Below are 13,105 nucleotides of genomic sequence, written 5' to 3'. Positions count from 1 at the left end.
GTCTGTGGGACCCTGGCTCTGGGCTCACCGGCGACGTAGGCCTCCACCCTTTCTGCCAGAGCCCACAGAGACAGGGGGCAGCATTTGGACCGTAACAGTTTTAGATTTCGGATTAAATGAAGGACAAATATGTAAAGGTGGAGCCGATCTGCAACCCTGGCTAGATTTAACCCAGACTCCAGGCAGAGACTCCGCACTCACAGCACCAGGGCATATATCATCTCGCATACTGTGAGCAGTTCTCTGCTGGCCCTGGTGTCTGCCTGATCCAAGCAAACGGCAGCTGCAGACAGGGCCCGCCGCACAAGGCAGAAAGCCATCTGCATGCAGTATGGTGCCTACAAGGCAGAGGCAGCATATGGAGAATGAAAGCTCCCAGAAAACGCTCCGGCTGGTACAAAATGCAGCAGCCCATCTGCTTGCCCACACTGTGAAGGTACCACCCGGGTGCTCTTCTCTGCCTCACCAGGCCTCTGCCCCAGTACTCAAAGCCTTCTGTGGGATTGACCGTAGCTACCTGAGAGACACCCCCCCCTCTGCAACTGTGATCTCCCCCCACAGCTCCATTGTACTGGAACAACGAATCTGTCCGCCGACAGGGAGAGGGTCACACGTGTCAGAGACAGGAACTTTCCCAGGAGTTGGACGTAGCCTGGGGAACTGCCTCCCACAAGGAGACGAGAAGACCAGCTGAAATGTCAGCTCAACACCTCCCCCCCCAACCGCCAGATTTAAACGATGAATGAAGATAGGTCTCTGCCATCGTTTCTGAGCCCCAACTTTCCAGGGGTGTAGATCCACTGTTCTGCTCCTGATGCAGAGGAGAACCTGTCCTACCTCCTTCAGATCTGACTTTCTGCTGAGACCGAGGGAGCTTGGGTCTCATGTCCCCACTTGGCCTCATCTCTAATAATAAGAATAATCTTTGGTAACGTTGTGAGGATCCCACATAATGTGTGGCTTATTTCATGAGAAGGCCGTACATGTTAAAAGCAGAGAAGCTCTGCAGATGCTATTGAACGTCCCTCTCCAATCTGTCGGTATCTCCCCTCCTGCTGTCATGTTCCCAGAGGGCCTTCAGCCCTGCCCTGGGATTGCTCTGCCTAATGAGCCATTTATATACATTACAAGTGGTATGTTTTGCTCTCCTCAGTCCAATTAGTGCATTCCTGGGAGGGCAAAGGAAGCGGTGATGGCTGCGTTTCTTGACTGCCGGCTTTGTGCTGTTTTCCTGCTGCAGATATTTCCAGTGCTGAGCGGAAAGACCAAATTCCATTTGGAGCTTACGAAATTCCATTAACTTGGGGATTTCAAAACAATCTCCAAGGTGTCATTGCCCTGTTTATCCTTCCGCAGGTGCCATACGAAGGGCGGTCTCAGTGCTCAACAAAACCGTTGTAGCTCTGCCTCAGTCAAAGGAACTACGGTGATTGAAACCAGCTGAGGAACTGGCCTTGAATATGAAATCTGATGGAGCAGGGGCTGCATCTCTTGCTTCAGTGTGTGCCCAGGGAGACCTCATTTTTTCTGGACCCCTCAGCAATTGTCCAAGAAGAAATGCCATGGTATGCTCATAAATCATTACCCTCCAGATGAATCTGGGTGCAAATGGCTTTGAACTATGGACACGAGGTTGACTGAATTCGAGAAGAGAGTAAAAGCCGATGGCATTTTGTTGTCCAACTTTTAAGAGGATTTAACACGCAATAGAGAGAATGTTGCTAGTTTTTAAAGCAGGATTAAGTTCAGCGTATTCTTGCAGTGAATTTCTCCGCTGCAATTGATGTTTCCCGAAGGGACACATCTTCTCTAGTGAAAATGTTGACATAATGACCCTGGACAGGGACACTCCAAACAAACAGCCAAGATTTAATTACCAGTCGGCTCTCTGGATGTAAATGATCTATGAAAAAGTATACAGTCCTCAGCAGCAGCAGCAAATATTAACCGGGAAGGGCGACCTTGCTGTTTATTTTACTGCCAGAGGCCTGTCACCGCGCCATGTGCTGGAGGGGATGGAGTCCATCACAGATACCTTCAGTGAGGACGCTGCTCTTTTCTGCGAGCCCGGTTCTGCGGCTCCTACGCTGAGTATGTGGGACTCGTCTTGAGAGAAAATGCCATCGCCTGGAAGGGTTCCAGATTTCGTCTCAATGTTTATGTCTCTATCCATAGAAACCTAGAAATGTCGGGCTGGAAGGGACCTCGACAGATCAGCTCGTTCAGTCCCCAGCACTGATGCATGACCAAGCAGACCTAGACCATCCCTGACAGGTGTTTGTCCAGCCTGGTCCTGAAAACCTCCAATGACGGGGACTCTACAGCTTTCCTGGGTCACCTGTTCCAGTGCTTAACTACCCTTAGAGTTAGGAAGTGTTTAGCAGCTGCTTAATGCATTTGCTCACAGTTGTGATAGCTCCTGGGCCTGCTTTTTCCTTGCCTCTGCCCTGAACCCATCCCTGCTCCTGCTTTGCCTGACTCCAGGCTGACCCTCGGCTCCAATTCCTGGCTTCTGGCCTCTCACTCCAGCTCTGAGCCTGGGCTCCAACGCCTGACTCCTGCTCTAGCCACTGGGCATGACCACCCACCTCCCAGTCACTGACATAAGAACTTAAGAACGGCCATATTGGGTCAGACCAATGGTCCATCTAGCCCAAGATCCTGTCTTCCGACAGTGGCTGGTGCCAGGTGCTTCAGAGGGAATGAACAGAACAGGGCAATTATCGAGTGATCCATCCTGTCATCCACTCCCAGCCTCTGGCAGTTGGAGGTTTAGGGACACCCAGAGCATGGGGCTGTGTCCTTCGCCATTTTGGCTAAGGGTCATTGATGGGCCCATCCTCCAGGAACTCGTCTATTTCTTTTTTGAACCCAGTTATGCCTTTGGTCTTCACAACATCCCCTGGCAATGAGTTCCATAGGTTAACTGTGTGTTGTGTGAAGAAATACTTCCTTATGTTTGTTTTAAACCTGCTGCCTGTTAATTTCATTAGGTGACCCCTAGTTCTTGGGTTATGTGAAGGGGTAAATAACACCTCCCTGTTCACTTTTTTCCACACCAGTCATGATTTTATAGATCTCTATTATATCCCCCCCCCTTAGTCATCTCTTTTCTAAGGTGAACAGTCCCAGCCTTTTTAATCTCTCTCATAAGGAAGCTGTTCCCTACTCCTGATCATTGTTGTTGCCCTTCTCTGTACGTGTTGCAATTCTAATATATCTTTTCTGACCTGGGAGTGACCAGAGCTGCAGGCAGTGTTCAGGAGGTGGCGTACCATGGATTTATGCAGTGACATTACGATATTTTCTGTCCTATTATCTATCCCTTTCCTATTGGTTCCTAACATCCTGTTTGCGTTTGTACCTGCCCCTGCACACTGAACAGAGGTTTTCAGAGAACTATCCCTGGTGCCTCCTCTTGCTGTTAAATCTGGAGTTCCCTGGCTATCACAGCTGTCACATTAGCCCAGCAGTCTAGGTGCACACACATCTTGTGGGCTACGTTTTCTAAATTGTCCTGAAACTATGCGTGTGATTGTGCTAAGCTGGAACTTATAGGCACTTGCGCATGCAAATGTGCACATACCAATTAGGCAGTTAGGGACAAATTCCCCACTAATGTAGATGGACACAATTCCATTTCACCAGCAGTTCATTTATAAAACATTTTAAAAAAACCTCTGTCTATTGCTAGGGTCTCACTCTCGCTACAACCCCAGGGTCTCTGGACTGGCTGAGCTGTGCTCGTTGCAAGCCCAGGCTGGCAGGAATGGAGAGTGGGATGAAAGCAAAGATGTACAAACCTGGAGCCAGTAATAAAGACAGAGCAACTCTGTCTTACCGAAGGCTGCCTGCCTGCCTGCCGCCCTTGCAGGGACCCCCAGGGCGGCCCCCGTGGCTTGCTGCCCTAGGCACACGCTTGGAGCGCTGGTGCCTGGAGCCGCCACTGGCAGTCCCATGGAAATGTGAAAAATGTGCCCAGGACAGGGGCGCTCACTGATGCTGTCGGGAGGGCAGCGTGTGGCTTGAGCGTGGCACAAGATGTATCCATTCTGCAGTGTTATACACACTTCTAAAATCAAGCAACCAACTAGGGCACCATTTGGCCTTTCCACAGTCCAGCCTGGCCTGTGGTCTTGCAATATACTTCACTGGAGACATCTCTCAAGAGCAGGGTCTCCACCAGTTCCTTCCACTCCTTGTGCGCTAGGGATGGCAAACCTGGAGCCTCAAACAGCACGAGGCTGAGCCTTTGCATCCCACGCCCTGAATGCAGCTGCAGGCCTCAGGGGAATCATGTCAGTACCACAGTGCAATGATTTCCCCTCCTGGGATTAACGTAAATACCGGCTTCTTTCATGATGCCCCCTATTGAGCAGCTTCCCTGATCCAATGTGATTAACCACCTTGGTTTTCTCCTCCAGCTGCTCCTAAAAGCTCCCTTCTTTGGCTTGGCCTTTTCTGGATAATCAGCCTCTGCAACTAGTTGTGAATGCAAAATCTGCAGCCACTCGAGACAGGCCTGATCTCAACAATGAAAAGTCTCCTGACTTTATCTTACAGTCACACCCTCCCCTGTGTTGGTCAGTGTGACAGCACCACCCAGAAGTTCAGAGCACCATTGAGTTGGGTGCTGCATGAACAAACAGTACGGCTTGTCTACACGGGGAGATTGACCAGAATAGCTCTCGCAGAATAAATTTGGCGAGTGCACTAGTTATTCCCAATCCAGAGTGATTTTTATTCCGGACTAGAGTGTTCACATGGGGAGCAATTCCGGACTAGCTAGACAAGCCCTCAGAGACTCTCCTTGCCCTGTTTACATTTACACAATGTGCAACATGTGCGGATTGCAAACTGAGCCCCTAACTCCAGAAAACACTTAAGCACATGCTAAAATCTCACTGACATCAATGGGCCTCAGGTACAAGCTTAAGTGATTTCCTGAATCGCTGCCGATGCAAAGACCGGGCAAGGGAGGGTGTGGGTTACATAGGCTCGTGAGGTGCAGAGTGCGATGCCGTCGACTCATTCAAATGGTTGACTCTTAATTATAATAAAGAAATTACCAGATTAAAATCGATGTCAGGAACGTCTAACCTCAGCCCTGATCCTGTTATTAAATCCGCCGGGCCGATTCCTACCACAGAGATCCCTGCTGCGTGCATAAAACTGCAGGCATACGGCCTTAGGGTGAAATTTTCAAATCCAGGTAGGGGCTTTTGGCAGAATCCCTCCCTTGAAAGGAATGGAAGTTGTGTGTCTAGATCCCCGAGTTAGATCTGCAAACCTCAACCCAGCACAGTAAGCTCCTTGGGGATGAGGCTGTTTCTTCACAATTTGCCTGTAAAGTGCCCTGAGGTGACATAAACAATGAATATCATTGACTCTCCTTCCGGTGAATCTCAAGCTGCCCTGCCTCCAGTTCTATTACCCTGAGCTGTGTGAAGCTGCCCCGTCTGGTTTGCAAGAGATCATGCCAACCTATTGTCATTTCGGAGTCACATCCCTGGGTGCTCCACTTTGAAGTTCTGGGTCTGAGCGAGGGGAGAAATTCCACCAAAGTTGAGGCATTTCACCTAGGGATTGTCTACATGTACCGGAGGACTGATGTGTGGCGATTGATGCATCAACCGCAGATCGCTCTCCCATCGACTCCCGTACTCCACCTGAACGAGAAGCACAAGTGGAGTTGACAGGAGACACTTTCCTGTCGCCATCGCGTAGTGTGGTAAATAGATCTAAGTACATCGACTTCAGCTATGTTATTCACGTAGCTGAAGTTGTGTAACTTAGATCGATCCCCCCGTAGTGTAGAGCAGGCCTAAGTCTCAGGTGGAACCATGCACAAAATCACCCCGATCAGCACCGGTTCACCTGGAACTAAGCCAGATTTTCCCAGAAGGACCACATTCCACTAACCTCATTCCCACTAAGCAGTACCTCGGCCTTACGCTGTGATTAATCCCAGTGTGCTGGAGGAAGCTGTCTGACTCGAATGCAGGGGGGACAAGAGGCAGAGCTGGGGGAGTGTGGGGGGAGAGAGTCTGGGACAGGACAGACCTGGGTGAATCAGGGTTTTGTAGGGAAGGAGACTGTTGTTTGTAGGATCTCTGCCGCATCGGTTGCTGAAGCTGGAAGGTGTGCAGCGAACAAGGCAGGGGCCGGCTGGAACAGAAGGGACAGATTCATGCTGGTCCTAGGGGGCTCAAATCGGCCACCTCAAATCAGTGAACACCTGTGACCTTAATGGCTCTGTGCACCACAGTTCCCCACCTGTAAAAAGGGGATATAGCACTGCCCTACCTCATAGGCAGTCTGGGAGAATAAACCCATTAATGTCTGTGAAGCCCTCTGATATAAGCACCCTGGAAAAACCCACAAGGAAATTAATTATTCTGTCTTCAGAGCAGAGTTGGAACGGGGGCCAGTAAATAAGGGCTGGGACCACCCATTGAACAATGAGGATAAAAGAAAATCTTGAGTGAGCACCATCCATCCCGGGCACTGATTAAGGCAGGGCTCCTCTGGAAAAAATCGTACGTGCTCATACATTAAAGATGATTTCATAATGCATATGTACAAGGGGGCCGGATTAAGATTGCACTGGAGCCCTTCATTCTGGTATCTCCTAGCTTCTGAGTGCTTGGGATTGCTCCCTGAACATTCCTTTCACGTCGATTGGGTGTGTGTAATTTCTTGTACTTTTCTCCTGGCCCCCCTTATACGTCTCCTTTCTAAGGGGAACAAGCCCAGTCGTTTCAATCTCTCTCTGTAGGAGGAATTCTTCATGCCCTTGACTAGGGTCATCACGGTTCCCAAGTCTAATTTGCCAATTCCTTGTGAGGAGCAAGTTGTCTTTCTTCATTGTTTTGACAACGATTGTTTTAAACGAGGAATGGATTTAGAGCTCCGGGAAAGTCGTTATTCACCTCTGACGAGCCAGTCAAGAAGCAGAGATTTGGACATATTCTCTGATTGGCTCAGAGGTGATTCATCCGTTGCCTTGAATTCAGCAGCTGTCAATCAGGAGGCTTTCACCCATGTTGGCTTATTGGCTAATATGACTCTTGGCCTCAGTTGTGTTGACCTCTGGGAAACAGAGGCAAATGGCCGACGCACCACATGATCTTTCCTCTTCCTGTCCCGAGCCAGGATTTTCTTCCGTGTTTCAATAATGGTCACAATGGATTAGCCCAGATGTTTGTGCAGTGGGGATGTTGTAGAGTGCATTGAGCAGTGCCTTTTTGGCTGGTCCAGAATCCATCAAAATCAATGGAGAGTCTCCCACTCGATGGGCCTTTAGAGCGTATGCCCCCTTCATAAAATCCACCGATATTACCAAAAGCTGGGGAGATGAACCGGGGATGGAAATCTCCATAGATTCTCACAGCCACTTGGACGCTCTCCTGACTTTTTCTAGCCAGGTCACTTGACTCAGAACTTTGTAATGATTTCATCTAAATACATATGGATAGTTTTCAGGTCACCATCAAAACAGCCAGATGGATGTTTCTGAGCGTTTCACATAAAGATTGTAATTCCCTGGCTGAGGCTTTGCAGGCTAAATTTCAGCCTGGAGCAAATTTATACAGCTGAGATTTAAATCCCTGTGAAAAATACCAGCTTCTTATGGAAACCCAGGAGCAAGAAGAGTTCTGCTGCCAAATGGCACCAGGTGAGAATAAAAGGGATTGTTATAACAAGAACGTGAGGGTTGGGGGAGGGAGTGAAGGGTAATGCTTGGAATTGGGGAGTTTCCAGTGAATTCTATCTTCAAGCTCATTGCTTTTTTGTAAAGTTATATATCTATGTATGTGTCTGTGACCCTTGTTCCTGGAGGAGAGCCAGGAAAAGCAGAAAGGACTAATCAAATAGTTAGTAAGGGAACCAGTGCCAGCACGATGGAGCAGTTCAAACAACAACGAACGCAGGGCAAATCAAATACCAGCATTTTTGTTTTGTTTTCTCAAAGCAGAAATCGAAATGAGCTGGAAACGAGAGATGGGGGCTAAGGCGTGAAAGTCAGCTACAGATCCACGCTCCTCCCATCTCAGTGATCAGTGGGTTTGGAACTGGAGGTTGGATTTGGACTCGTCTCTACTGACAACCTTTGGTAATGGTAACGTACGTCCAGTCCTAGAGGCCAGGGTCAGCACAGAAATGGGGAGCTAACGCCCGACGTGTTGCCTTGTCTGTACTGGCTGCTCCAGTAGGTGGCGCTCCGTGGCAGCACGGCTCTATTTGCCCCAGGATGGCAGTAAGGAAATGTGGTGTGGCTGGAGATGCTATCTTTCAGAGGAGGTGTCAGCCTGAAATCTTGGACTGCTCAGGGTTGTTATAGCTCCCACGGAGGGATGCCAACCAGAAAGTCCTGCCTACAATGTGGGTGACTGTAAAAGACAGCCTGGAAGTCTGGAGCCAAACTTTAACAGCCAATCACTGCTCCTGTAATGGACCAGACAAAACCTTTGGGTCTGACGATCTTTGGGAAGTCTGGGACCAGATCCAGACTTAGCAGCCCAAGCCCATAGCTAATGATTTGAACTGGATACAGTTTGAGTTGGATACAGGATTCTTCTTCACTAGAGGGTAAGATGGAGCCTGCAAGGATCACTTAGCATTCAAGGTGTGAGGCACATGAAAAAGCCTTTCTAAATTAAAGGCATCTTCTATGCATGCTCCCGGCCTTGGCATCATGCCTCTATTATCTTGGCCACCTGCCATGATCCTGGCACATTTGCCACCACAGATTCTCCTTAGTGAGCATCACAGTGTGCTGGCGTTTGGGTTCAGGTTCACACTTTGGGTCTAAGCCCTGTATCTGAACATCCTGCCTGTCCCTTCTCACAACATATTCGTTAGCCAATAAAGAACATCACCTGATCTGCCTTGGTCCCTTTTGCCATTGGCTGATAAGCGCCAACTCAGCTTCCTCTTAGTTTCCTACTTGGAAAGGCAACGCTTGTGCCCTGTGAATGAAAAAAGCTCCTTGCCCATACGGCTGCTACACTAAGCTCTCCAACACCGCCAACCTGCATGCCCTCCTGGCTCTTGGTTTGACACACTACAGCAATGGCATAGAGCAGTTTGGGCATCTCACCTTCACATAGTCATATTCACAGAGGTAGGACGATTCCAGGTCAAAATGCATGAAGTAGAGTTTGATTCTAAATCCATCCGGCACAGAAATATTCCAAGTCACTTCCGAGTCACTGGGGTAGGAATCTGGGAAGTTAGGGGACTGGATCTCCCCAAACATGTCCGTCAACTCAATGGCAGCTGCACTACCAAATAGGAAGGCACAAAGGGACCAGGCCAGAAGGTACCTGCAAAACACACATGAAGATCAAATGAATGTTTCCCCAGGCTGAAACCCATCGAGGACACAATTTACTTGGTTTATCCTGCATTCCAGGGTGGTTCTATTCTGAAAAGTGCCTGGGACCGGTACACTATGGCTTCAGGATGGCAAGCGTGGAGGTTCTTTTCACCTTCCTATGCAGCATGGGATGTGGTTCACCTGCCCAAATCACTTGGGCATGTCTCACTTAACAATTCCCTGCCAGTGCAGGGGCCTTAGCCACACCTCGGTCTCTCCTGTTCCCTCCTTGTGGCATGCAGTTTAGTCTCCTGTGGTAGTCCAACTGGCAGCCCGTGGGCCAGATCTGGCCCAGGGGATGATTCCATCCAGCCCCTGAACGTGTCTGCCCCCTCAGCAGACCTGCTCTACAAAATGGTATCCCTGAGCGGCGCGACCTCCCATTCACCGTACGTGCGAGGTCATGCCTCATGAAGGCCACCATTTTGTAGAGTACATATTTCTGTATGTGGCCCATGGCGGTGCCTTGCACAACTAGCATCCAGCCAATGGCACTGGAAAGGTTGACTTGCCCTTTGAGATTAAGATAGGGGTAACGGGGTGGAATTTAACAGTCTTTCCTGGGTAGGAGGTGAGACAAGATGACCTGATGGTACCTTCTGGCCTTGAACTCTATGAAACCAGGAATGGCTCCCCCATGGGGGGATTTCCTTAGGAAGATTGTAATGACTCCAAACGGGAATTTGGTGAGATATTGGGGTGAATAATCTGACTCTGATGAGAAATGTTTAGGATTGTTAATGAACCCAAGAGGTTTGGACCTCATCTCACCCAGCCGATGACTCACCCAGCTCACAAGCAGCACAGCGTCCTCTATCCCCATGTTGGGGGGCGGAGGGGTGTCAGTGCTGACTCAGATAATAGGGAATCAAGTGTCTGAAAGATACAGTGCAAGGTGCAATCTACGGCTTAATATTTCCTATCTGTGCACACGGCCGCCTCGCAAACCCAGGGTACCTAACACTTTCTTAGGAACAGACAGCAACTAATGCTGCTTTGTTCAGGAAATTTTAATTTAATGGAAGAATAAACATGCAAAAGTTTAATAAAATAATGGAGCTTTCTAAATAGGCTTAATGAAAGAATCAGGGCTATAACAGCTAAGCCTTATTATTATTACTTACCCTCATCTCACTAAACTTGGATCACTGAGGGCTTTTAGCCACTACCTACACTGATGGGATGGGTTCTTACATTAGCATAGGTAATCCACCTCTCTCAGAGGCAGACACTAGGGTGACCTAGTGCTGTCTACACTGGAGGTTAGATTGACATAACTATGTCTCTCAGAGGTGTGGATTTCTCATGTTCCTGAGAGACGTAGCTAGACCAATGTAAGTTCCCAGTGTAGACCAGTGCTGACTCTCCAAGCCTATATATCTCCATAACTGCACTACAACAGACATATTGTGTATGTTATATAAGGAGAGGCTAAAGTTATTTTTTTATCTATTTCCCTCTTTTCTGTTGTGAGTCTTTCTTTCTTTCTTTCTTTCTCGTGGCAGGGTAGGTATTATCCCCATTTTACAGATGGGGAAACTGAGGCCCAGAGAGGTTAAGGCCCAGATCCTCAAAGGCAGGCAGGCTCCTAATTTCTACTGAGATCAATGGAAGTGAGCAGCCATTTCTCAGGCGTCCCGCCGGTTCTGGGCCTAGGTGACTTGCCCAAAGTGACAACAGAGTTTGGATTCTACACCTGTCTCAGGTCCCAAGAAATTAATGCTGATAATCCAGCCATCCTGATGCCCAGGCGTGTGCATTTTTCTGGCACAAAAATCGAATATAATTAAGTTTGTTTTTTTAACAAAACTAATGAAAACAGGAGGTCTGCTTGGCATGAGACATTCTGCCTCTGCCGTGCTTGAAACTGACCAGAACCTAAGCAGTTTAATTCATTATCCAAGTGAATAAAGTGCATCAATAAAGAGACTGTATAAAAAGTCAAATCCATTAAAAATATTATTTCAGTTTTAAAAACTAGGCACTCAGGCTTTGATGTTCAGAAGCCATTAAAGCAAACGGAACTATGTATGCACAAAGCCTGCATAAATGTTTGCAAGATCAGGGTTTGAGTTAGCTATGCCAGGGAAGAAATTAAAACTATATCTATGAATTATTTTTAACTTGATGGAGTCCTTTTAAAACCAGGGACAGTAGATATCTGGGGTGCTTTCATGTACCACAGTCACTTTCCTCAGCTTTTGTGGAGAAGCAGAGAAAGTTAACAAGAACTGAGAAATTTGGATCAATTTTTCTCTCAACGCAAGTGAGTTTTAACATGCAACTTTCTGATGGCTTCTTCGAAACCACAAAAATGTGCGAAGGGAAAATCTGTTTCTCTTCTGGTTGAAATACATCTTTGGGGCCAGATCTGTAGCTGGTGTAAACCGTGTAAGCCTCCTTGACTTTGATGGAGTTATGCGAATTTGCACCAGCTAAAGATTTGGGCTATGATGTCTTTGCTTTGCTTTCTCGGTAACAGAGGAGGAAAAATAAGATCAAACTTCTCTGCCATGCCAGGAAAGTCTTATCCTCAGGAAAGGGAGAAAAATGACTTTGGTGTGAACAGAGAAACAGAAACACGTACAGTATGTAACGCCTCTGCTGAAACTCACACTTTTCAGAATCCCAGCGAACGCTGTGTAAATAAAGCACTAAGCGGCAATGATATCACGCGCTTTCTTTGCAACCCAAAAAAGCCAGCCTGCATGGTGAGTCGTCCCCCAGTAAGCTAGAATTCCCGGGGACTCCGGCACGCAATCCCAGCACTGGCATGGATTTGAGACATGGGCAATGTTTTATTTGCTGCTTGCCTCGCAGACTAAGCAATCAAAAAAAAAAAAAAAGCAATCATCAAAGTAAAGTATTTTCCAGAGGCAAATCCCCTCCCCAACCCTGCCCAAATAGCATGGGAATCCCCTTGTCAGTTTCCCAGATGGGTGCTTACCTCATTTTGCTGCTGTTGGTGTTTTCTGCTCTGCTTGGAATGAGGGTGTTTTTGGTATAGGCTGTCTTGTCCCAAACGCTCCGCTGTCTGCCTTATCTTTGTTCAACCCAGATTTGTGTGTGTGTGTGTGTGTGACTGGAGTTGTCTGGCATTCTCCATGCAGGTCACGCCTTCCTCTGCCTGCTACAGTTCTACACACACAAACCTGACTGTGCTGAAACTGTCCTCTGCTCAGCCAGGCGGTTCTCACAGTCCCTTCTCTCACTCCACAGGGATGTCGCCTGGACTTCAACAAAAGCCATAGGGCTCAGCTAGGTTTTTGTCTCTCTCAATCTGCAAGGGCATGTGTGTGTGTGTGTGTTTGTGTTGTACATTTTTTTTCCAGGCTGCTGTGCCAGATGGCTAAAATTTGCTTCTCAACAGGGCGCGCTGCAGAGACACCAGCACAAGACGAGCCGGGAATGTATGAAACATAGAATTGGCCAACGTAAATAACTGAAATTAGACTTGGGCCCGGGTGCTGGAATTCAGATATGGGTTTTGGGGACCAGATTTCAGCCTCTCCCTGCCACAGCTCCAAAGTTGTTCAGAGTTTGGGGTTCCACTCTGGTTTCAGAGAAAGATTGTAATCACCACAGTCAGATCTAGGCTCAGATCCAGGTTTCCAACCCCTGCAGAGCTCAGGACGGGATGGGTTCAGGATTCTCATTCCGGGGCTAACGGCAACATTCAGATCTGGGTTCCGTTCTGGATTTAGAGCCCCTTAAAGCTCAGGG

General features: G+C 48.2%; 1 protein-coding gene across 6 annotated transcripts in view; it reads right to left on the bottom strand.

Moving 5' to 3' along the window:
* Positions 1 to 12,595, bottom strand: part of MASP1 (MBL associated serine protease 1) — a 69,727-nt gene extending 57,132 nt beyond the window's left edge. For 2 of the 6 annotated variants that reach the window (XM_039489017.1, XM_039489016.1), the window contains exons 1-2: positions 12,330 to 12,595; positions 9,104 to 9,329 (exon numbers count right to left, since the gene is read on the bottom strand). In XM_039489017.1, coding sequence (XP_039344951.1) covers positions 9,104 to 9,329; positions 12,330 to 12,334 — 231 coding nt within the window. In that variant the 5' untranslated portion in view covers positions 12,335 to 12,595. Of the gene's footprint in view, positions 1 to 1,128; positions 1,209 to 9,103; positions 9,330 to 12,329 lie in introns of those variants that run through there. The other 4 variants (XM_039489022.1, XM_039489021.1, XM_039489023.1 and 1 more) reach the window with 3 other exon arrangements.
* Positions 12,596 to 13,105: the final 510 nt, after the last annotated feature.

This window comes from Mauremys reevesii, linkage group 9 (genome assembly GCF_016161935.1).
Source record: "Mauremys reevesii isolate NIE-2019 linkage group 9, ASM1616193v1, whole genome shotgun sequence".
NCBI lineage: Eukaryota > Metazoa > Chordata > Testudines > Geoemydidae > Mauremys > Mauremys reevesii.
Note: the sequence above shows the minus strand (reverse complement) of the source record. Positions and strands in the feature narration are given on the sequence as shown.